General features: G+C 41.2%; 2 protein-coding genes across 2 annotated transcripts; one reads left to right on the top strand and one right to left on the bottom strand.

Moving 5' to 3' along the window:
- Positions 1-5,270: 5,270 nt before the first annotated feature.
- LOC119652566 (pollen-specific leucine-rich repeat extensin-like protein 1) lies at positions 5,271-19,297 on the top strand. Its single transcript, XM_038056779.1, has 11 exons — positions 5,271-5,537; positions 10,020-10,064; positions 10,401-10,540; positions 10,597-10,803; positions 11,261-11,349; positions 11,931-12,022; positions 12,076-12,350; positions 15,370-15,591; positions 15,916-16,197; positions 18,506-19,058; positions 19,115-19,297. The coding sequence occupies exons 1-11, from the start codon at positions 5,465-5,467 to the stop codon at positions 19,153-19,155; spliced, it is 2,019 nt and encodes a 672-aa protein (XP_037912707.1). The 5' UTR covers positions 5,271-5,464; the 3' UTR covers positions 19,156-19,297.
- A 2,145-nt stretch (positions 19,298-21,442) lies between these two features.
- LOC119650811 (mismatch repair endonuclease PMS2) lies at positions 21,443-25,940 on the bottom strand. Its single transcript, XM_038053948.1, has 8 exons — positions 25,685-25,940; positions 25,465-25,624; positions 25,191-25,334; positions 24,582-25,129; positions 23,896-24,487; positions 21,942-22,583; positions 21,591-21,841; positions 21,443-21,528 (listed from the first exon to the last, which is right to left on the bottom strand). The coding sequence occupies exons 1-8, from the start codon at positions 25,775-25,777 to the stop codon at positions 21,460-21,462; spliced, it is 2,499 nt and encodes an 832-aa protein (XP_037909876.1). The 5' UTR covers positions 25,778-25,940; the 3' UTR covers positions 21,443-21,459.
- Positions 25,941-26,439: the final 499 nt, after the last annotated feature.

The raw sequence follows: 26,439 nt of genomic DNA, 5'->3' as shown, positions 1-26,439 counted from the left end.
TCCTTTTCATTGTTACATTTTGCCGAACTGATAAGTGCTCATACTCTTCGCTGATATCTGCTGCTTTCAGTAGATCTGATTCTGCTATTCGTTTTATTCTGATAACACACTTTCTGAGTAACATGCTTGGATGCGCTTTGTACGGGGTACTGCATGGTGCTTTCATGGAACGGAAATTGGCAAGAATTGTATCCTCGTCAATTGCTATTTGTTCAGGCACGATTGCTCTGGATGGAACACACTGTGAAACCTCATCGATTGATGAAGCTTCATCTTCTTGCGATGTAAGAGTGTTTTGTGTTGTCAGTGTTTTTCTCAATGAACTAGCTCTTTGTGATACAATCGATGAATTTTGGCGTGCAGACTTATTCTTCAAGGTGGAGTACGACAACGATTTGGATGAGATACATGTAAGACTTAGCTCTGCTGTATTCTCTTCTCTGATTGTGTGCATTCGACGGTATCCTAAATCTGTGAATAGTAAGAGGAAGTTTCAAACTTGAGTATGCTTCGTTAGAAATTTTATAATGCGGATACGGTAAATCAAAATCGAAACTTTGAAAACCTGGGGAACCAGTTCGAAAGAGTCATGGTTGGTGCACTGAGTTTGCGCAACTATATCGGTGGGCTCTAAAATTTAGTGCCAAACTTAAAATACAGATACGATGAAATTACCCGACTCAACTGAAAACAGAGTCAACTGAAAACTGGCCGATACAGTGCACATAAACTGAACAGACGCCAGACCAACCCTGCGTTTCTGATATACTTTGAAACACATCGACAATCGGCGTTAACACCAGACCTTAACTGCGGCCTATAGGCAAGAACTTTGGTTCAGGATGGTTTAGCGGTTAGATCGTTTGGCTATCGCAGAGGAAGGTCGCGATTCACCATTTATAATGTGACTGCACATTGTACTGTAGTCCTGGTGTGTACCGTTAGGGTCTTAAATAAAGTGCTTTAACACCCTGTACGAAGTGACCCTACTATTAAGAAAACGCTATGGATCTAGACTGAGGAGTAGAAAAACAACTCCCCCAATCCAGGGTGTCCTGCGAACCGTGCGCATTTCATAGTTTACAGTCGGGAGTAACTGATTGCATTCAAACGGAGCCTCTCGGGGACCCGGTCGCCTCAGTGAGTAAGTTTTACCTTACCGTGATATGGGGGGCTACAAAAATAAAGAAAACTACAACAAAACAAGCGGGACCCCGTACCGCATACAAACTGGTTAACCAGGCCGAGGCAAGCAAGCAAGCAGTAGATCCAAAGTCAACATTGGTATACTGCGAGGACGACTACCAACAAAGACCAGTGCTCAAAAAGCAGGGACAAGCAAAAACACGTCTGAGATCAATATGTCAAATGTCAGGAAGGAGACAGGTCTCAGTGGCGCAGGTGCTAAGTGGCATCTGCGTTATCTGAAGGAAGGCCTGAAACCAGAATAGGACCTTAACAAAGCTCAGGACTCACCTAAACGATCTTTATTGGAGCCAAGAAAGCGGGAAGCAACGGAGGTTAGCCCGCGTGAGGGGAATCCTCCCAAAAAATCCAAACCTGGACCCAAGAGGGGAGAAAACCCGGGTAGGTCAGAGGTGAAGGCAGGAATCAGGAAGTCTGCCATTAGCTATTCTAGTGCGATCAAGCGCATTTGACTGACCATACTGCCAAAAAAGTTCCCCGAACAAATATTAACTCGTGAGGAGCAGGAAAATATCGAAAACCTTGTCGTCAGGCAGATGTGCAAGGGATGGACTGCGCAACTTGTGCTCACCGGGATACGATTTCGACCAGGTCACATACTGGTGGACAGCCCGACAGAGGACACTGGAGTTTGGCTTAGAACCATAGTTCCTAAATTGCCAGGTTTGGAAGGAACAAAACTGTCAACATATGCTGGGGATGATATACCAGGAGCATACATGGTGACAGTGTTTTTTCCGAAAGCTGCAACAATAAAGCCGGAAGATCTTATGGACCTCCTAATTGCTCAGAATGAGAACTTTCAAACGCAATTGTGGAGAGTCTTCAGAAGCAAGGTGGAGGGCAAGGGTAAATTCCTCACGATTGGAGTAGATGATTAATACCTGTAGGCATTGAGAACATTGAAATAGTGCTGGCTCAGAAGCCCTGGGTGTACGGGGAGCAGATTCGCGGTTTGCGAGGAGGAAGCATGCAGGTGATATGGGACTCTTCTTGTGAAAAACCAAGAGCCTGCACAATTCTTAAACGTAATTTAAAATATATATGTCTTTCAGAGTTCCTGATCGGGGACCTTGTGGCTATCCAAGTTTCACTTGGAATCGTGACATCAGGCTACTTCCCAGGAGACATCCGGGTTCCACCGGAGCTAATCGCTAAATTGGTGAAATACTGTGAGAAGAGGGCGTTACCACTTCTCCTCGGCTGCAATGCCAACGCCCATCACGAAGTCTAGGGAAACCGTGACACCAATCAAAAAGGTAAGAAGCAACCAGGCTTTACAAAGCTGTAGCCAAAGACGGGGCAATATCTGTTTTAAGAAGGAGCATAGGACATTTACCGAGAACAAGGAACACAGAGTATACCTGCTTCTCAGAATTTATTTCCCGCCGTCCTTTCCCACGGCGGCAGGCGGCAACATTCTGCCTGTCATTCCAACAACAAATAGAAGGGAAAGAAGGGAGAATTGGAAACTAGCAAAAAATATATGCTTGGAAGCTTGGGTAAGGTGGGCAATGGGAACTTTTGAACCACTGATATTGCCCGGAGTAGATCGCATCTTCCCAGCATTAATCCAAAGAGGCCTAGAAATCATCTTAGAGTCTCTTCTGAGGGTGGTAAGGGGCAGCATAGCCAGGGGCAAAGTTTTTATTCCGCATCCTTTTCACATTAAATCTTTAGACCAATTTGCGTAACACTTTTCGTACTCAACATAACAGACTATATTAGAGATAATGCTCTAATGAGTAATCCCCTAGATCAGTGTCAACACGCTTGTCGGGTAGGAAGGTCAACCGAAACTGCCATAAAAATAAAAGAAATAGCACTGTGTGCGTTTGGTAGCGGACGAACTCCTGGACGAGCTAACAAATACTGGAATACAGGTCGAGAGTTACGCGGGCGACATTGTTTTAATCTGCAGGGGCAAATATGAGGATAGTCTATATGATAGAATCTAAACTGGATTAAGGTTTACTAGTGCCCGGAGCCAATCCAGCCAAAACCACCATAGTACCATTCACTAGGAAACGTAAGCTTAATCACCTGAGAGTCACACGGTTACATGACATAGAGTTGAAACGAGAAACCGGGGTTAAATATTTGGGAATTCCGCTAGACCAAAAATTACTCTGGAAGACGCATATCGAACGAAGATTGATATTCTTCCTAGGCGGTACCCCGAATTATTGATACCAAAAGATAACATGCCAATGAGGTTTCACTTCGATAAGGAGTTTGAAAGACGTTGGAGTAACAATGCCAACTGGGAGGGGACATACGGCCTAAACCAGCAACTGATTACTTAGCACACTTACAGATCCCTCACAGCAGAGAGAGCGAGTGCCCTGGTCATTGGTCCAAGGAAAATGTTTGGAACCAATGGGTAAGCACACTAGCATATTCCAGGTGGAAATATACGCAATAGACAGATGTGCCTCCTTTAATTTCCAAAGGAACTACAGAGGACCGAACATTGCTATTCTGACTGACAGCCAAGGGGCGATCAAGGTGCTTAGGTCCAACCAGGTGAACTCTAAATTGGTATGGGAACGCCTTGATAGACTGAATGCGCTCGGCTCGTTCAATAAGGTCTGGATACTCTAGGTTCCAAGCAGGCACAAAGGATTGATTAAACCTCACCAAGAAGAACCTCCGAATCACACGGGAGATGCTCAGCTCATCTTATTTCCATATTGAGCTGCTAGATAACAACAAGATTTGTGTGAGCTTCTATCCTATTCAATTGCAACTCGGGCGGGAGATTTTCAAAAATAAAATTGGAAATTGGCGGACGAATGTATCCTATATCCTGTTATATTCCAACGAAGAATGGCGCAAAGTACATATTGGACCACAGAAAGTTCCGAAACAAAAAGTTAAGTCGACCTAGTGACAATGCTGAAAATGTTGGACCCACACAATGTTGGGATCCGAAGGAAATGGAAACTGATGTTCGTAAAAAGAAACTGGAAACTAATGTCAGTAGTGGTCGCTAAGAAAGTTCTCCAGAATAATTCCTCTCTGCAACGTGAGCGAGAATTTGGGTGATATCGACTGCAGTGTATGCAATGCTCTAAGCGAAAAGAAATAATAGTCCTTGCTCCCACAAACGAGAAATTACTCAACAATGGAAGAAAAATACTTTAAAATATATAATTACCTTGCGAGTCTTCTGCACTCTTCTCACCCTCTTCTGTGGAACCATCAAGGTCCAATTCACTGGTTGATATGTCTTCGCGCGCAGTTTGTATACTTTCCGATTCGACTTCCGCGGGAGCTTCATCATCCCATCGTCTTCTGGTTTGTACGTATGAAACCGCACTTTCTTCTGTGACATCATCACGTGTTGGGCTTACATTTTCCTTATTGTACTCGTCCACTTGCATCTGCCGCAATGTCGGCCGGACTTGTCGCACTGATCGCCGCGATACATTTTTGTCCTGGCTGTTCGTCAATCGAGATTGATTCGACTCGTTTGACAGCTCATCGGTCGGTTGATTCAATTCTTGCATAGCAGCATTGCAGGCTTTTGAAACATCCCTCAATAGTTTTAAATGACGTTGATTCAACATTCGCACTGCATGTTTTTCCACCATCAGATTACGATTCAACGCTACAATTTCCTCCTTGAGTTTGTGAAGTTCCTGGCGTAATTCTTGATTTTGCAAGATTAAAGCCCGATTTATGTCTTTATACATGATTACTTCTTTGATAAAACGCAAATAACACCATGCAAAATACCCGTAAACAACTCAAACACATCACAAGCAATAAACGGCTGAAAACAATCTTTAAATCCCCAACCGTTGATCGAACTTCATTTGACATATGTAGGTTCACAATGGAGAGTGCCGATTGCATGATTTAGAACGTCCTTTGGTGCGTAAGAAATTTTCCTAAGAAATATATAGATGAAAAATAAGATTTACAAAAATTCATCCAATTTACAGGATAGGGCAGTAATTATTTAAATATGCCAAGAATCGCGTGAAACGAATGTTCATATCTATAAATTGAACATTGAACGATCATATTTTTTCATTTGAAATTTTTCGAAATGTGGCAAACTTCATCTGATAATTTCTTGACGACGGCTTGACATGTCGGTATTGTTTAGTGATTGTGGAGATAAATTTCTTCTAATTTAATGGATATTGTTCTACTAGTGTGACATAAATACTGTCAAAAAGTGCAATATAAGAAGAGTTGATTAGCAGATTTCCATTCTACGCCAACGGGAACGCGAAAACTGGACGTGATGGCGTTGCCGGCTAACTATAAGCAAGTAGCGGCAAACATGTCGGCTGGAGGTTCAGGTGGTTCAGGCGGTCGTAAGTTTTCCAAGTTCTTTGATTGTAATATTTTCCATTGAATATATATTGAGAGGAAAGCATGGTATTGAAAATAAGCTTTAAGACAGAAATATTTTAAATGGAAATGATCGAATAGAGGCTGATTGAATTTTTGAAGGATGGGATGGTTTTGGTTTGTTACTTTCGCTGCACTTGGACCTTTTAGCTATGCTTGCTCTGTTTGTGGAGGTGCAAGTGGAGGAGTTAATTGCACAATATCTCAAAGCTGCAAGTTTGTTTCTTTCTAATATAGCTACTTTTTCCAAAATTGAGTTTTCGGGTTGGTAGATTGTCAGTAATAAAACAGTTGAAATTTTATAAATAGATTTAGTTGGTTGCTTAGGCTGACCTTACATGATCAGTAATTCATCATTCTGCCGTAAGTCAATTCACCAAAAATGGCATGATGCATTCTTCCTTTTCTTCAGCCTTTGTCCCGTTCACAAGCGGGGTCGGCTCGTCGTGATCGGTTTCGCCATTTAGCTTTATCGAATGCCTAATCTGGGTGTAATCTCGAGGCTTTAAATCCCCACCCAGCGTATCAAGCCACCGTTGTTTAGGCCTGCCTTTTGGTCGTTTACCATCGACTTCGATGTTCAGACCAATCTTGGCAAGTGAATTCTCGTTAGCACGAATTACGTGACCATACCATCGAAGAAGCCTCTCACAAATTTTCCACGATCGATGCAACCCCATAACGATCGCGGATATCCTCATTTCGGATGTGATCAAACCTTGTCACGCCACTAGCCCAAAGCAACATCTTCGTCTCTATTACCGCAAGGCGCCGTTCATTGTCTTTTATAGTCAGCCAACACTCAGAACCATTGAGAGCGACAGGACGGACGACATTGCGGTAAATTTTAGATTTGAGATGTTCGTTGATAAGTCGATCACAAAGAACACCAGTTGTGGAAAGCCACTTCACCCAGGTTGCGTTAATGTGTGAGCAATTTCATAACGCAATTTTCATTGGCTGATAGCATTGACCCGAGGTATTTAAATCGCTCAGTTCTGGGCAGATCACTGCCGCTGACAGTGATTGTGCCTGTTTCATGGGGATCGGTCATCGAAAATTCAGTTTTGTCTAGATTCAATTTGAGACCGTGTTGCATGAGGCGATCATTCCATTTTTGGACAAGTTGCTCGAGATCATTTTTGCTATTAGATTGATGTGTTAGTATAAACAAGACGACAAAAAAGTACTCCTTGTTGCATGGGTTTCAACCTCCGAACCATTCGAAATTCATTTTCAAACTAACAACACAATGGCAACCATCAGTACAGACGGACTGACAGATTAAAATTTAAATATTCTTCAGCCCATCAGTCACTACGATATAAGCATGTCGTCTGACATAATTTTGTCATTCTACAGGGTGCGGCAGCATAACTTCCTTTTTTCAAAACTCAATAAAAACTATTGTATGCATCGGAAAATATTTATTTATTTTTTATAAGATTTCTTCTTGGATGTTGGTCTTCAAATCTTGTAGGGTTCTTGGACGGTTCACATAAACACGGGATTTCAAAAAACCCCATAGAAAAAAATCACAAGGGGACAGATCGGGAGAGCGTGCCGGCCATTCCAAATCGCCTCTAATTGAGATAAGGCGCTCATGAAAGTGTTCCCTCAAAACAGCCATCGATGCTCTTGAAGTGTGTGCTGTTGCACCGTCTTGTTGGAACCAAGTGTCCCCCAAATCCAAATTTTCTAGCCGTGGGAAAAAAAAATTCTGTAGCATGTTTACATACCGGTCCGAATTCACTGTCACTGTAATCTCATTTTCCTCAAAAAACCAGGGACCAATAATTCCAGCTGAGGAAATTGCACACCACACTGTGACTTTGGGTGAATGCAAAGGCTTTTGATGCAATTCTCGAGGGTTGGTGTCAGCCCAGTAGCGCATGTTTTGTTTGTTAACCGACCCACACAAATGAAAATGGGCTTCATCGCTAAAAAAAACAATAGCACCCTCGGGAACGACATCAAGAAGAAGCTCACACGCGTTCATCCGAGAATTGAAGTCACGTTCTGAAAGTTCCTGCACTATCGCCATCTTATAGGGATGAAAATGAAGATCATCACGAAGAATTCTTCTCACAGAACGATCGGATAGTCCAAGGGCAGATGCGTGTTTGCGCGCAGAACGCCGTGGCGATCGCAACATTGACGCTCTCACTGCTTCAATGTTCTCAGGTGATCTAACGGGCCGAGGGACTCCAGTTCTTCCTTTTGTCGCACTTGCAGTTTGTCTGAATGTAGTGACCCATGTAACAATTGATTTGCGGTCTGGGACGGGAGCCAACGGGGCTAAATTAAAGCGATTCCGAAATGCACGCTGTGTTGCAATAACCGAACATCCGCTTGAAAAGTAAACCTCAACGGCAAAGGCACGCTCCTCACTATTCCAACGCATGATGGCGACTGAACCGTGTCGGGACAAAACTTTACAGTATCCCCTCTTGAACGAGACCACTAGCGCACCGCTATGACATCAACTAACTGAGTGGCGCGCATTTTAAAAAAGGAAGTTATGCTGCCGCACCCTGTACCTCACGCCAGACCAATGAAATACTGATCGTGTACGATCAGATAGAGATATTCTCTGAAAAGTTGTCTTGGCCCTTCCCAGAACTGAGTAATTTTTAGTATCTCGAAACAAAACTATTACTCAACGTCGAACTCTAAGGCTCCGATTGCTGGCTGGCTACAAACGACAATACAGTCGCCTTGCAGTTATGGAGACGAAGATGTTGCGTTGGATCTATGCCATAATACCCTATGATCACTTCTAAAATGAGGCAGACGTTTTCCATGTTGTGCATTTTTATGTGTACTGGCCCCCATAGTCTACACTGTCTTCAAAGCGAAGTGAAATATTTAGTAAGAGAAATTTATTGTCTATTTTTCTAAACGTAATCTCAATTAGGGAAAATGCATTCATGTTCTTCATTTTTTTGAAACAACCCACGCATGCAGAACGCCCAAAATCCTCTGGCCGTTAAATACACTTTCCTGCATTTTACATGTTTTGGCTACTATGACTCATTCTGCTTGTCGCAAAGATAGGTAAGTAGGAAAGGTATCAATGGCCGCTCCGAGCCCAATTAGCGCGGTAGTGCGCCGTTTTGGTGCCACAAACTCCTAAAACTAAGAGATTTCTAAAAAATGGTAATATACTATTTTTAACTTTATTTGTGCAGATATCGGAATGTGATGTATTTTGAGGCCTAGATTTCATATAGTTGCATCATTGTGATTTTTTCAGATTTTTCGGTTGGGTAGCTTCTGAGAATGAGACCTGTTTCACTTTTTGGAGCACACATGTTGTGCCCTACCTTCCCTAGGTTTTACCCAATATCAGAAAAAAGATCAGAGAAGAGTTTCGAAAAGTACTAATTGAGCCCTTTCATTTGATATCCCACATGACCATGTTCTGTGAAAAAATCTACACTTTCCTTTCGCATGTATGGGAATTCAGCACAAAATGGCGCCCCTCGCTGCTTGTAAAGGGACACACAGACCACATGTTCTTACCAAATTTTGTAAAAATCGGTTCAGCCGTTTCTGAGTAAATGTTTACAAAAACCTTAAAAAAGGCCACCATAGGTATGCTGTACTATCAACATAACTCGCATTCAATAACAAAGTTGATTATGCATGTGGATGCATATGGGTTCGTCATCTGGCGAGCTGACTGTAATGCTATTTCAGAATGTAATATTTTAATTCCCCTTCAGTAAGAGATATTCTCTTTTTATATTTTTTCTTCTACTCCTTTTCTATCCTCCTCTAATACTCTTGCTTCGTCTCCGAAGCCACTCAGGGGTGATCGCCTAAGACTTTGCAGGATTCGCGTACTGCATCACGACCAGCAAGTCAATGTGAATACAGCGTTTCAGGGTGCTAAAACGTAGAGATTCTCTTTGGTCATTTAGTGTCCGATAGGGTTTACAACGTTGCTGCCCCGTTTGCATCCTCGCCACCTTAGAGCACCCCAACAGCGGGACGAGCACACATAAGTACATAAATATACTGGACGTACCGATTCAAGTTTGGGACATATAAGATAGAGAACTAAATATTGAACCAACTCGGCCATCTCCCTGTTGATTCATAGTTGATACAATCGAAGTAACTACCAAAACCGCATTCCATTCCAATCAAAACTCAGATTTGTGTAAATGATCTTTCAGTAACTATTCGTTCAAATCACGACCAATTAACTATTAGATTTTCGATAATGTATACATAGTAGTGCATATGGTACATTGCATTGACGGCTTGATTACTATTAATCGTAATGGATGAGAGTAAACTGCAACAATCATGCTAAGAGAAAATTGTATAGAATTAAATTATTTAAGTTGTTTAGTTTAATTTAACAAATGAATCTCAAAAAACCCAATTGGATAAACAGATTTTAGGGCTATGTTGTTATCATGTATTTCCCTTAGATATGATGTCGCCATCAGCACCTGCAACTTCCAACATTCTAAAAGGTAAAGTTATAGAATACAGTGTCAAAATTACCACATAGTTCCTAAAATTAAAATTGCAAAATGAGATAAGTACACAGTTGAACATTTTTTTGATTTCGTAAAGAGCCTTGAGAAGGATTATTGTGTAAACTAGCAAAGGATAACGGAAGAGTATGATTGTCTGTTAGCTTTCTTATGCTTTGTCAAATGAGAGACGCTTTTAGTTGAGTATGTTTAATTTTGCTTGATTTTGTGTTTGTTTTAAATTAGTTAATTTAATTTAAAGACATGTAAGGGCGACTGATGTCGTTGTTTGGAAAGTATTGAATCATTATGGACTTTTACATATTTATTCAGAGCGTTTGAGAGCGTCCGGGAGTAGTTCAGCAGCGGAACGTAATAAGGATGCTCCACCACTTTTCGCACATAATAATCATGGCAATCCAGCATTCACGCCACAGAAGACTGGGAAGGGTGGCGCAGCTGTTGTAAGTAAAGTAATGGCTTCAACACTAGTTTGAAACGGAGGATTAATTTAAGTTTCCCCCTTTAGGCCGACTCGCGTATACCGAAACCGCCAAAACCGCCAGAGAAGCCGTTGATGCCGTATATGCGATATTCGAAAAAGGTTTGGGATAGCGTGAAAGCGGCAAATCCTGACTTGAAATTATGGGAAATCGGAAAAAAAATTGGGAGTATGTGGAAGAACTTACCGGATGCAGAGAAGCAAGAGTATATCGACGAATATGAAGCTGAAAAGGTGCATTTTTTACTATATTAGTTACTAAACCTATTTAATGTTGTCAAAAAGTTAAAGTTTAGTTGTCGCTTTGAATTCTAGTTTATTAATCGACAAATATGTTGAGAAATCTTTCAATTTTCTTTGTATATTTATTTGATCTTGAAGGTAAAATATCAAGAAGCTTTGAAAACATTCCACTCCAGTCCAGAGTATATAGTATGGAATAAATATAAGACCAAACAACGAGGTACAATCAAAGTTTTCCGAAATTTCAAAGATCTTGTTTCACATCACGGGGTGTCCATTTGCTTGTGGTTGCTTCTAACTATATTTTTTCGTACAGCACATACTCATATTTATTCCATCAAGATCTGAAACCACACTTCATTTATAACCTCGTCATTTGTTGGTGTTTCATTTGGTTTCATTAGTTTAATGGTTTGTTTGTGTTTTGTCTGTTTTTTTTTCCTTACAGATTGAATATGAGAAAAGTTTGAAACTTTACCATAGCTCACCCGCATATTTGGCTTTCACTTCCGCTAAAAATAAAGTCAAATCTGGTACGTTAAGAAACGATTTGAATAAGTGAATTGAGGATTGTTAGCAGTGCATTCACTTATTGCCTAGATGCAGATGTAGATGAAAAATGAGAAAGAGAAAAACATTTTTAAAATTCAAATGTAAAAATCTATTTAAAATTACAATGCACTGCTCGATTCTCACGTCACTCAGCCAGAATATTGTTGTGTTTGAATATTGTTTGTGCACATTGACTCTTAATTCGGGAGGCAAATATATCGCGAGTAAATGCGTGAGCTACATTTGTTACAGGATCAATGCTTTATATTAATTTTAAAATAGATTTATCATCTGCAAAGGAAGTCACTAAACGCTTTTAAACCAAGTTTAAGATGCCTCTGGTTAAGGGTTGAAAACATTGTCATTAATAATATCATTGCTTACATACATCACTTATAATCCATGTTCATTGTCCTATAATCAAGTTTATGTTCATTTTCGGGAATTCCAATCCCGAAAATGAATATATAAATATATTTTCTTATATTGAGCCCAAGGAAATTTCTCGCTAGTAATATTGCTATCTAATGAATGCAAAACATTCTTTACTTTCAAACTCTAGCAAGTGTTGACGCTGATGTTCACGAAACTCCTCGTGCAAGCTCTAAAAGCCAACAGGAGCGAAGGATTGATATTCAGCCTGCAGAAGACGAAGATGGTATTAAGGATGACTGGTCTAGAAGTGCACATAACTAATTGATACCATTTCAGATCAAGACGATGGTTACTCATTTAAGCATGTAGCATATGCTCGCTTTCTTAGAAACCATAGACTAATTAATGAGATATTCTCAGATAGTGTTGTCCCAGATGTTCGGTCTGTTGTGACGACTCAAAGAATGCAAGTGTTAAAGCGTCAAGTTACTTCTTTGACAATGCATCAGACGAAGTTGGAAGCGGAATTACAGCAAATGGAGGAGAAATTTGAAGCGAAGAAACGCAAATTGATTGAATCTAGTGAAATGTTTCAAGAGGAGTTGAAAAAGGTAATATTTATAGAAAGTGTGGATTCATAATTAAGAGTTAGTAATGTCCTGTGAAGTCAACTTTCATTCCCTTCAACGCGCATGGAGGATTTTTTTTATTTATGACTATACTAGGTTGTTTAATAAGTTTTGCGGATCGAAAAGAAAAACACATTTTTATGGTTTGAAATACATTTTATTATTCAGTATAGTCTCCGTGAACATCAATACACTTGTTCCAGCGAGATTCCAATTTATGAATTCCATCCCTAAAGTAACTGAACTGTGATGACCTCATCATCATTATCAACGGCGCAACAACCGGCATCCGGTCTAGGTCTGCCTTAATAAGGAACTCCAGACATCCCGGTTTTGCGCCGAGGTCCACCAATTCGATATCCCTAAAAGCTGTTTGGCGTCCTGACCTACGCCGTCGTTCCATCTCAGGGTCTACCTCGTCTTCTTTTTCTACCATAGATATTGTCCTTATAGACTTTCCGGACTGGATCATCCTCATCCATACGAATTAAGTGACCCGCCCACCGTAACCTATTGAGCCGGATTTTATCCACAACCTGACGGTCACGGTATCGCTCATAGATTTCGTCGTTATGTAGGCTACGGAATCGTCCATCCTTATGTAGGGGGCCAAACATTTTTTGGAGGATTCTTCTCTCGAAAGCGGCCAAGAGTTCGCAATTTTTCTTGCTAAGAAATCAGGTTTCCGAGGAATACATGAGGAGTGTCAAGATCATTGTCTTGCACAGTAAGAGGTGAGACGTTTCGAGCAGAACAGTTTTTGTAAGCTGAAATAGGCTCTGTTTGCTGCCAACAACCGTGTGCGGATTTCATCATCGTAGCTGTTATCGGTTGTGATTTTGGACTCTAGATAGGAGAAATTGTCAACGGTCTCAAAGTTGTATTCTCCTACCCTTATTCTTCTTCGTGTTTGACCAGTGCGGTTTGATGTTGGTTGATTCGTCTTCGGTGCTGACGTTGCGACCATATATTTTGTCTTGCCTTCATTGATGTGCGGCCCAAGATCTCGCGCTGATCATCGCCTGCTCGATCTGGATGAAGGCAGTTTGTACGTCTCGGGTCGTTCTTCCTATGATGTCGATATCGTCACTATAGGCCAGTAGTTGGGTGGATTTAAAGAGGATCTTATCCCTTGCATTTACCTCAGCATCACGGATCACTTTCCCGAGGGCCAGGTTAAAGAGGACGCATGATAGAGCATCCCCTTGCCATAGACCGTTGTTGATTTTGACTGATCTTGAGAGTGATCCTGCTGCTTTTATCTGGCCTCGCACATTGGTCAGGGCCAGCTTAGTCAGTCTTTTCATTTTCGTCGGGATACCAAATTCTCTCATGGCCGTATACAGTTTTATCCTGGCTATGCTATCATAGGCGTCTTTAAAGTCGATGAAAAGATGGCGCAACTGATGTCCATATTGCAACAATTTTTCCATCGCTTGCCGCAGAGAGAAAATCTGATTTGCCTGGAGTGAAGCCTCTTTGGTATGGGCTAATGATATTCTGGGTGTATGGGGCTATTCGGCCTATCTTATAGATGGTACTCAGCAACGTGATACCTCTATAATTGCTGCACTGTGTGATATTTCCCTTTTTATGTATGAGACAGATAATGCCTCTTTGCCAGTCATTGATTCGCTGTCCCACACCTTGAGCACAAGTTGATGAACCACTTGGTGTAATTGGTCGTCTCCATATTTAACCAATTCGGCTGTAATTCCATCGGCAACTTATGATTTTTAAGCCGGTGAATTGCACGGACTGTTTCTTCAATACTTGGTGGTGGCAGTATTTGTCCGTCGTCTTCAGTTGGCGGGACTTCCAACTCGCCGATGTTCTGGTTGTTCAGTAGTTCATCAAAGTACTCAACCCATCGCTTCAATATGCCCATTCTGTCGGAAATCAGATTTCCCTCTTTGTCTCGGCAGGATGAGCATCGAGGTGTGTAAGGCTTCATCCTGCTGATTTGTTGGTAAAACTTGCGGGCCTGGTGCGGTTGCTCCCTGTACTTTTCGACTTAACAGACCTGTTGGTTCTCCCAGGCTTTCTTGTTCCGTCTGTGTAGTCGCTTTTCCGCTCGCCGGAGTTCGTGATAAGTCTCTGCGCGTGCCCGTGTTCTTTGAGAATGCAGCATTACTCGGTATGGAACATTCTTCCGTTCCGTTGCTAGCTTACATTCATCGTCAAACCAGTCGTTCCGACTCTTTGCGGCTGGGGCCAAGTGTGTTTATGGCCATATTTATGATAACGTTCTTCAGGTGATTGTGAAGATCATTTGTTGATGCTTCATCTCCAGGATCCCTGTTGACTGCGGTTATTGCGGCATCTATTTCCCTCTTATTTGTGTTGCGGAGGGCTGCGTTGTAGATGGCTTCAGTATTCACTCTCACCTGATTGTCAGAGGGGATTCTGGATGGTGTTGTTATTCGACGCCAACGAGATAGTGATCCAAGTCTATATTGGCCCCCCTATATGTTTTGACATTCATCAAGGCTGAGAGGTGGCGATATCCTGTATTTTTTCTACGATTTCTGGAGTTGTTGCTGTTTTTTACGTTCTTGACGTGGATCGTCTTCAAGGCTTGTACGGCCACTTTTAAATTCAGCAAACTATCTTCTACTGTACTAATTGAAGGCGAAGAGCCCGCATACGCTTTCGACATTCGTTCATAAATTTCTTTTGCTTTTAAACCTTCCAAAAATAAAAATTCAATCATTTCACGATACTTGATTTTTTTCATTCTAAAAAAAATAATGTGACACGTCGATACTAAACGGCTTGTAAACAAAGAATGAATTGACAGATTGAAATGAAACTTCACATACTTTCATATGAAGAGTGTACCAACATAAAAAAAAAAAAATTGAAGCTAGTAGCAACACTCTCTCTTATTGAACCGCAAAACTTATTGAACAACCTGGTAGAGTCTAAATTACGCTTTATATTTTTGAGTATCCTTCATGTCTAGTTCATTTCTAAAGCTGAACACTTTATATTTGAACAGCACTGCAAACCGGCTGTTGACGAAGAAACGTTTCAAAAAATGGTTCAACGGCAATATGATGAGCTTAAAAAGGAACGCCAACGTGTTTTTGATGATCCTGCATCCGCACAACAACAGAAAGTAAAACCAGATGAACCTCAGAAGCCTCCTTTAAGTGCGCCTGTATCGAACCAAGGCCAGCCAAAAGGAAGCGAACCAAATACTCAAATACAGGAGCCTGAGGTATGTTATTTAATAAAAGATAGAAACATGTGATTAGGAAGGGAGGATTTCCTATAACAGCCATATAAACAAATAAAGAACGTTAAATATCACGAATGGACGGTAGAGTTGTATTTGCTTGTATTTTTTGCATTTCATGTTTAACCGTCTGGCAGATGATAGTGCTTGACAAATTTATGCAGGTAATGGATGCTTGAAATAGAAAAAAAATCGAAAACGATCAGGAAATACGCTTGATGTAATCTAAAAAATACTAAGCGAAATTCCATTTATGCTTGCTAATTGATTCAAAATAATAATTTCAATTACACAATCGAATTTTAGCCAATGGAAATCGATCCACCAAAAGCTACAACTGCACCACCCAGTTCGTCGATTAAAGTTCCAACAATTGAGAAAGCTAAACCGATACAAACTGTCATTCGTCCTGCTACGCCTCCATCCATTCAAAAGGAACCAATGCCAATGCCAACTCCAGAAACACCGAAATCTTCTAAGCAGTCACGTAAATTGGATCACGGTGGGGACAAGAATGAGCAAAATTTTGCATCTCAACAATCTCTAAAGGACTTAGCTCCTGAAAAACATGACACACCTACGCCACCGGTAAGTATTTAAATATTTAGCATGAATGTAGCAACCTTAGATTTTAATATGAGTTCACAAGGTAGATAATCTCGATATTCTTCTTATTGGGACGACACCTAGTGCTAGAGGAACTTGTGCGCTACGCCAAATTACTCTAACACGATCCGAAGAGAAAATTTCGAAGTATGGCTGGTATATCAAAACCGTTCAGTGTTTTTATCGGTGTTCATTGACGACGCTAATCACTCAATTCTTGGATGTGCCGCTTAAATTTTTCATCCCAATGGCCATATTGTCGACGTGCCTTGCCTTAGTTACGCTTTTTCTTCCCTTAAGTCCTTGTGCTCTTGCTAATCTAACTCTCATCGGAAATTCACAGCAAGGATAAAGTTTGGAACTCCATGTATGAGCTGAATCCGTTCTCTTCAAGGCTCTAATAGTTGAAAGTTAAGTCTCGGAGGAAATATCTGATTGGATTGTATAAGAGCACGGAGATTTGAAACTCTTCATCATATCATAATTTGTTTTGTGACTTCACAGTTTCTTCTCTTCGAGGTACAACCTTTCATCCACTTCTTTGTAATGAACTAAAGGGGATTTCGAGATGGTTAAGCGACCATCCTGAGTGGCCGAAGATGACCTAGAGGGAAGAGCTAAACATAAAAAGTTGGCGGAATTGACTGTGAAGGTCCGCGGTCTGTTGCTGCCTCGCGGTATCAGGAATCCTCTCGATTGTTCCAATAGATGTAACGGAAACCCCTCAGAATTGTTCAAAAAGCCTACACAACACTTTCACCCCCGACGGAAATTGGAAGGATGAACGAGTCAAATACTGAGTCAATATTGGCATAGATTCGAGGCCAGGGTTGTTAAAGGTTTAGTTTTCGTGTAAATTTTCCGGTGAAGAATAACAAACGCTGCGGGGAAACGCAACGACTTGCCTGATGAACGGTGGGAACTGACGTTCAATGAACACTACAGTCGCAATGTGAAAGGAAAATTCCTTAATTTTCTTGAAATTCTGTTCATGCACGCGCTACTCGCAGGCAACTGGATTACAAGACCGAGCGATAAGATTCCCGAGATATTGAGTGAGCAGGGAGGAAGAGTAAATGTAAAATACAACAATTACAACCGGCCAATGACACAGTCTAGCCAATACTCCTTCCCGAATAGTATTTCTTCGGAACCGTACAACAATTCATAAAAATCGAAAAGAAAATCATCAAAAACATTTGGAGTCGAAAACAAGCATAGCGTGTTCTCTACGCCGAACGCAAAAACCTTCCCAAACTATGAGCAATTTCCCAAATGCTCGCACTCGATGTCACACAATTTCAAGCGAAACTGACGCAGGAACGAAACTCAACACTAAGTGGCCTTTTTGCGATTCAGATTTTCCACTCGACAAAGACAAAATTTGGTGGCTAACTTTGCAAGTTTTCAGGCTATCAAATCCAAAAAATTCAGAGAAAACTGCAGGAAACAAATTACAATGTCTTTAGATAAATTCTCCTTGATTGAAAAGGAAAATCGCGGAAAATAAAAACGGTCCTCCAAAAACTCACGTCCTCCCTTTGATCCTTTGTTCTCCCGTGCCCATCAGTTGTCTCTCGATGAGCCGGTCCCGCTAAACCTGGCCTTGAACTCCTGGAGTTCATGTTGCCAGCAACATACTCAGTAGCGTTGACGGACGCGGCAAATCATTCCCCTCTATTACGATTAATTCGCCCGAATGCATTCAATAATGTGCAATATGCGGCGAAATTCAAGGTAATTGCACACTATCGAATGCATTATTTGACCAAATTAAACCAGAAAAAGGCGAATAAAATCCCGCTCCCGTTGCGAAGCCGCGGCCACTACATCTTCTTTCCTCTATTTTCTTTTTTCCTCCATTCTTCTCTATAACGCCACACTCTCTTGCTATCAATTTGAGGTTTTTTCTTTCTGTGCATAAAAGTGTCTAGGATACGGGCCTTAATCCATTATTCGCTTATTCGTGACAAATAAGACAAAGAACCAAACAAGAAAAGACAACATTATGAGGATAATGAAGCAAAATACGGCAAAAATTTCGAACTTGGGTTAATAAATCCGTTATTCTTTTGATGGTCGCCCTTCCTGCTGTCCAGTAATCGGTTAGATATGATGGAAAGTTCATCAGCTTGGTAATAGTGGAAATGTTCTGATTGTGTGGAAATGTAATGCAATACCCATTCAGGTTAGGTACCTCAAGCAAGCTTTATGTGCAATGATCTAATGAATAGATAGTTTTACGCCATTTGCATTCCGATAACAATTTTAATACAATTTTTTTCTTTAGCCTCCTACAAGCCATGTTCCTCCACCTGCACCTACACAAACCACCATGTTACAGCAGACGGCTCCTCCACCAGGTTCCGCAACCGATACACCTTCAACGGTACCACCTGCAGCTACGGGATCACCGACCATTCCCCAACACCATGGTCCTCCTCCACCACATCATTTGCCACCTCATATGGCTCCACATCAAAACATACCCCAACATCCGGGTATGGCCCATCCACCATACGGTGGCTACCCACCATCTGGAGGTCCCCCACGATCACCATATTATGCACCTCAATATGGACCTCACCCTCCACAACCATATGGGCAATATGCACCTTATCCGTATCACCAACAATATGGACCTGCGCCACCATCTCATTATATGGCTGCAAGGCCACCACCTGGTGGTCCACCCATGCATTTCGGCGAGCATGGCGGACCACCTCAACAGCAACCGCATGGAGGGGCTATGGAAGATCATCATAGTGGATACGGTCCACCACAGATGCCGGCTGCCAACACTCCGCCGAACGCAACACCACCACCTCCTTCAGCTGAAAGTGGTAAGGGAAATAATGAGGGAAGAATATGTATTTCAAATCAGCTCCTTATATTTCAGAAGGCAAACGGGATGCAGAGAATAAAAAGGATGGCGAGTAAAAATGCTAACTGATGGTTTTTTAATATCTTAAAAGTATTTGGTAATTTTACAGCACACAGCGAAAACTAGTAGATGTGAAGGAGTTTGTTTTATATATTGTAACTAAGCCAGAAAAAACATTAAAATGGTTTCGTAACCAAAGCGAAGTTGTTTTACTCAAAATTAAATAATATAAACTTCCTCCTCGAAAACACGAAACCAGATACATAGCATGTGACTGTGTTCCAGCGATAGTACCAGCTCCCCTAAATAGCAATGGATACCGAAAGAGCCCTTTATCTAACTGAGTCTAGCTCTCTCCGAGTTTCCTTGCAAGACAATTCTATTCCATCTTTTACATACTTTTTTTTAAGATTACCTCTTCGTTCCTCTTTCCAGATTTATCTCATCGTCACTTTCACATTTCTCCAAAAAGACCAAAAACGTTCTCTCCTCTTTTCTCATTTGATGGCTTCACCTTCTTCGACGGCGGATTCCTGTCTTCCGAACGGGCCAAAATTATCGGAATGCGGTGCTGATTAGCTAACCGCGATAGAATTCAAATACTTCTTACAGCACAGATTCCTTAAGCTTCAAGTTAAAATTTTCTTTTTTGATGCCGCTTATTTTCTAATTGTTCACTTTGATAATCTCACTAATGTGTGCTTACTTTCACTTTGATTTCAGAAGGGGCGAACCGCACCACAAAAATTAAACCTAACGCCCAAGAAATTTTCAAGCGCGTTATCCAAGAGACATAATCCTCCACCGTCTGCGTCTCCCTCCTTAATTTTCAAACCGCCCGAAAATAAACACAACATTCGACCTCGACAATTTCTGAATCCTTCGCGACCAATCTCCACCTCCAACAAAAACGATCTCCTATCCCATCTCCTGTTCATCAGCTACCCCTCCGATCAGCCGGTCCCGTTCGTCCTCAGTCCTCTAAACAGGGCCTTGAACTTCGAAGTTCATGTCGTCTCAGCAACAAGAACAAAACCCCATACCTCGCCCAGAAACAAAAAACAAAACGGCTAGAGCATGCACCCAACACGGTGAACCCGTCGCTATGCCGGAACGTTACATTATCACATTATTTGCTTGCACTATTTGCGAAATTAAAATAAAATTTGAAATTGTGGAAATGCAAATGGGGTTAGGGGAAAGGGACTAATAGTTTTTTTATAAAATAAAAGTGCTCAATTTAAAAGTTACATGTTGAAGTTGAAATTGGAATGTAGGGATGGGAATGGGTAAATTGAAAGTAATAAATTGGGAAGGCTAACGAGTGAATATTGCATATTATTAAATGCATTTCCTTCCTACTCAGATTGTCTCTGGACAAGGCAAAGCCGTGGCCACTACAATCTAGCGTATCAAGCCATTCGATATTCAAACCAATCTTGGCGAGAAAATTCTCGTTAGCGCGAATGACCATATCATTGAAGACGCCTCTCTCGTCGTTTTCTATGATCCATGCAACCCCATATCGATCGCGGATATAATCATTTCGGTTTAGGTACGACGCAGATTGAAATGAAATGGGCTTGCAGAGGGTTTGACCTAGGAAGACTTGAGTCTCCATTGAATATCGAGTTGCTCGATAAGTCATGGCCGATTTATTGAAGGACGCTACAAGGTCTGAATGCCCGGTTAAGTTCGATGAAGAGCGATTGCATCGCGGAAGATGATCTGTGCGTGGTAGGACTGTGGAGGGAAAAGCTCGACGGAATCAGACAGGCCTTTACGTTCAACAAATGCGACGACTTAACGAAACCATCCAGCAAAACGGCCTTATCGGCGTTATAAGGCCCCCTTTCAATAAGATGATGTCCGTCTTCACACCGCCAGCATGACCAAGGAAGCAATTCAAACTCTTGATTGGGAATTGTTTCTTCATTCTCCCGACTTGGCACCATTCGATTTACTTCTCTTCCGATTACTTCATAACGATATGTGTTGCCTTTCGTTTAAGAATGACGTTGAACTGCAGGCTTGCAGGGACGAGTTCTTCGAGTCGAGACCGGGGAGGTTTTTATCGTCGAGGCAATGAGAAGCGACACGAGCAGGTCATAAAAAATCATGGAGGATACATTGTCGACTGATTCGTTATTATATTTCCAATATTTATCACCAATATAATTGGATTTAAAAGAAAAGGAAATCTGGATAGTTTTGGTTTTATTTTTTTTCCACTTCTTAATCGTAGTCACGTGATCCTTCTTGAGGGCCCTCACTCACTGATATTATTTCATAATGTTTCCAATAAAATATAATCTCTGTCATTCTACGTACACAATATACATCACAAAGTAAAAACAAAATTACGTTTGATCATTAAGCATTGCAAGATTCACCAGATGACGCATAGTTGGTCGTCCGTGTGGACAATTCTGAAATGAGTGATGAAGATAATAAATTTTTTTTCTTTGAATATTTTTTTTCCAACTCTTACCCACGGTTTGTCAACCTCTCCCATATGATCAATCAATTGCCTCATCGTAGTTTGCTTCAAAGCTGTTCCGATCATCACAGATTTTCGACACGCTCTTGATGCAAACATAGATCTAATACGTGAAGGTCGACACATGGTATTTGGAGGAGCATCATGAAGCATGAAAATCAACTCGTCGATGTCGTTCTTTCCGAACTCCCAATTCTTACTGAATGGCTTAGAGAGCAACTTGACTCTCCTTGTGGCAGGTGCTATTGAGTTTACATGGAAAATAAAGTTGCATTTATCGTTAATTATTTGAAAATCGGTTTGGGGTTTTAAGTGTTTAATCCACATCGGAGGGACGCCTACCTTCTTGATCAATTTCAAATTCAAATCCATTTGCTTTGAATACTTCCAGGTTATCCATCAGAATCATTTCATTTACTGTGGTAAATTCCAGCGTTTTCGGAACTGCCAATTTTTGAGATTGTAGTTGTGTGCTTCGTTGAAGCATTTCAAAATTATACATTTCATCGGTTGCATGTTGATCGACAATGAACAGATCATCATCAAATTTAACGATAATAAATCCAAGGTTATACTGTCCAATTATATCCATTCTTGCAAACATATCCTTTGTTATTCCTCCTTCAAGTTCTTCTTCGGCGTTTTTATTTTTACTCGGATTTATCTCGGCTTTGAACTTCAACTTTGCGAGGTTTGCTTTGTCACGAGACGATTTGGCCAGTTTTTCTTCGCGTATTACCAAAGCTTCAATCTCATCGGGAGTAATTGAAATAGTTTCACTCTCCTCGAAAAATGTTTTGCCAATATCATTGCTGTCGTCATCATAAACGAGGTCCTGCGAAGGAGGCTCTTCATCGCTATCAGACGCCGCTACTGATGATGTGTGTGTTTCAGCAATAGCTTGAACTTCTTGTTCACTTCGAGTGGTTGAGATCGGTTCAAATATTTCCATTTTCACGGCTTTTACAGGCGGTTGATCATAATCTGGAATAGTCACAATCACAACTGTTCATTGATGTTTGGGTGCCACACGAGTCGACGGAAAAAATCAAAGAATCAAGGCCTGCGGTGCACTGCTGAAACGGAACGAATTCGACCCATTTTTGAAGCGAATGGTGACTGGTAGTGAAAAGTGGATCACGTACGAAAATCTCAAGCGAAAAAGATCGTGGTCGATGCGCGGCGAGCCGGCCCAAATCATCGTCAAGCCCGAATTGGAGCAAACCAGGAAGATTTTGCTGTGTGCTTGATGGGATTGAAAGGGAGTCATCCACTATGAGCTGCTCAACTATGACCAGACCCTCAATTCGGTTCTCTACTGTGAGCAACTCGATCGTTTGAAGCAGGCGATTGACCAGAAGCGGCCAGAATTGGTCGATAGGAATGGTGTTGTGTTCCACCAGGACAACGTTCGGCCTCACACATCTTTGATGACCCGCCAGAAGCTACGGGAGCTCGGATGGGATGTCCTATCGCACTCACCGTATAGTCCGGACCTGACACCAAGTGATTACCATCTCTTCCGGTCCATGCAAAACGCTCTTGGTGGTACTAAGTTGGCCTCAAAAGAGGCTTGCGAAAAGTGGCTGTCTGAGTTTTTTGCAAATAAGGAGGGCGGGGGGGGGGGGGGGGGGGATAATGAAGTTGCCTTCTAAATGGCAACAAGTTTGCGAACAGAACGGCGCATATTTGACTTAAATCGGATAATTCTAAGTACGTTAAATAAAGCGTTAAAATTCGATCACAAATACGACATTACTTTTTCCCCAACCTATTATTTCGGGAGCAATTTACCCCCTTCTACTACTACTACTCAGCTTTGTACTGATGAAGGGAAGCTACCCCTTGTCTAGACTACCAGGTGTACAAGCTTAAACCCGCGGTTTTTTTCAAGAAAAACACGTTTTTTTTTATAGGAACCAAAGAAAACTTTCTTCAAAATGCTATAATATCTACACATTTTTTCTACCTCTCGGGTAATTTATGGATACCATGCCAATAAAATTGCCCGCAAATGCTTCTTTCCGGAAACAAAACTGGACATGATTTTTGAAGAGAAAAAAAATGTTTTTGCATGAAATTGCTAATGACATGCACTGACAATTGTTGACAAATGTCGAACTAAAAAAAAATATGGCGTGCTCATAGCAGCTTGATACGCTCACTGACACCATCTGTGAACAAACAGCGGCTTTAAGCTTGTACACCTGGTAGACTACGAATAGCAGACAAAAATCTAATCTATTACAATTGTTCACTTAATATTCGATCGTATAATATAAATAACGGAACATACCATCAGTATCAGCGCTAGGACTCGAGCTACTTGCTTCCTCTTCAGTAGCACTCTTCTCCGGTGATCTAATGGCCAATTTACTTGTCTCGTTCTGCTGAACTTTGCAAGGGCTCGTCTTAGCCGATGGAACACTGGACCCCGCATCTCTTTCCAAATATTGCTGTATTTTGGCCAGTTTCATTTTTTGAACTGTGATCTCATCCATCTGTTTCCTTTTCGTCACTTTTGGTATCGGTTCGTTACCGCCAGTATTTCCGGTTGCTTTCCATTGCGACAACATCGATTTGAATTTTTCTTGAGACGATGTCAGATCAAAGTTTTCATCATCGTCCTCTTTCTCCGCAGTTTTATTTAGGTCTACGCTATGAATTGTCTGGTCTGGTCTAAATGTTGACGGTACGACTTGGAATGTTTTAGTTAGCGCCAATTTTATAGCCAGGATGAGAAGCTTTTCATTGTTGATAAGAAGCTGACGCTTATCAGGCGTTAGATTCACATCTACATCTGATTTAGACGTAAGGATGTTCAGGTAAACGAAAGGATATTCACGAAGATTGTAACGATGATATATTTCATTTACCGCTTTGATTATCTAGTGAAAGGTTGGGAAATTCGGATGAGTTATGAACTTCTTTGGAATTTTTTGGTAACAATTTACTTAAGAATTGAAATATATTTTTCCGTACCTGCTTTGGTTCGCATGGTCTGGAATTAACAAAAAAGTATTGACGGTCTTTAAGCTTGTGACCGCTTCCATGAGCGCAGCTCGAAATCCAACCCTCGAATTTGAACTTGGCTAAATGACTTAGCTCTATATTGGATGTACTAATATCCAAGCTAGTGTTGAGGTCTTGCAAATCAAGAATATTTCCCTCCTCTTTCCCTTCCTCAACAGGTTGTTTGATTTCCATTAAATTCTGAATCTCTTTTGCTCCGTAAATATCCTCGATGTTAGCGAGTGCGGTTTGACTGCCTCTCGTGCACAGGAACGTCTGCCATATGCCCTTGCTATTCTGATTTGTACAAATTATTCGAACCCCTTTCGTTACAAGGCAATATGCTCGTAAAATTTGGCACATTTTATTGAATTCTGCTTTAATGTTTTTGGAGAGCTCCCTTTGCCGCACGGGAAGAGTACCAAAGATGTTGGTTAATGTCACTGTCGTCCCTATGCAGCGAGCACATGCTGTTTGTATTTTTATGTTTCCCGAATGGTCCAGTTCAAGTTTGGTTCCTGAAATATCAAGAATCGTAGATGGCTTAGCGATAGACGAATCGAAAGTTTAAATTCTAACCGATTTCAGCTGAGGTGTGTCGAGTTGTTATTGATACATCGCACAACGCGCATAGGGAACTCAGTGCTTCTCCTCGGAACCCGAAGGTGTCCACTGACCGTAAATCCTCGAAATCTCGGAGTTTCGAAGTGTAATGCTTTGCAGCTGTTTGGGAGTGGAAATGGTAAATTGTTGAGGTTTCAGGATTCTAACTAAACTTATATGATTTGTCGCAAACACACAGTATGCAAGTATAGCATTTAATCGCTACTAATTAAAGCCAGTTGATGCTTACTCAATCCTTGAAAGTTCTTCTCTTCAACGCCTGCACCATTGTCCACAACCTCAATCGACTCCAGTCCTTGTTTCTTGAGTTTCACTTCCACAAGGGTTGCACCGGCATCTATGCAATTCTCTACTAGCTCCTTGACGGCAATTGCTAAACTCAAGACGACCTAAGGGAAAAACACCCCCATGAAGTCTATTAAATTAAATTTACACGATTTATTGTTTACCTGTCCTGAACAGATCCTGTGAACAGTATCCTTCCCGATGGCTTTGATCTCCTTCGACGACTCGTCGGCGCATTCAATTTGTTCAGGTTCCATGCTATAATCCGCTTAAATAATTTTCACATTTGCAAATCAAAAGAACATCCCGAACAAGTGGTGTTATTCCTTCCAAAATAATAAAGCGGACCTCCACCCTCTGTTTACCATCTACGCGCCAAGAACGAAGAACAACCTTCGAAGCGGTTTTGTCAACATCAGATGTTGCTAATGTCAAAGGAAAGTTGCCGTCAACATCCCCCTATTTTTGACATCGAAACATTTCTTACAAGAAACGGACGCTTGAGATAAGAAGGAGAAAAGGTTTACTACTTTTACCCTCATGAAACATTGATTACATTCAGTGAAGGGATTTAGTGAAATAATTTATTTCCGATTGCTTAGAAATTAATGAAAGATCTGGAACCAGTTCGAATTATTGCTTTGAGGTTAATAATATAAAAGGGGAGATTTCGTTTTCCGTGGCGCATTGATTTGAATATAGATTTCAGTAAGGCGAACCGAAACCAAGCAAAATAATAGATTTTTTCCAATATTTCGCTTAGTTTTTGATATATGGAATATTGAAATTTTCAGTTTACACGTAGTCATAAAATATGTATACTTTATTGCTTTGAACGTCTTGCCGGCCTAGAATGATTATGCTTCAGGTTAGGGTTGCTCAATCTGGCGAGTCGCTCATTCCCCTCTATGCTCCTATG

The sequence above is a fragment of the Hermetia illucens genome, chromosome 3 (assembly GCF_905115235.1).
Source record: "Hermetia illucens chromosome 3, iHerIll2.2.curated.20191125, whole genome shotgun sequence".
Taxonomy (NCBI): Eukaryota; Metazoa; Arthropoda; class Insecta; order Diptera; family Stratiomyidae; genus Hermetia; species Hermetia illucens.
The sequence above is the reverse complement of the archived record's forward strand: the minus strand, read 5'-3'. Positions and strand labels throughout refer to the sequence as shown.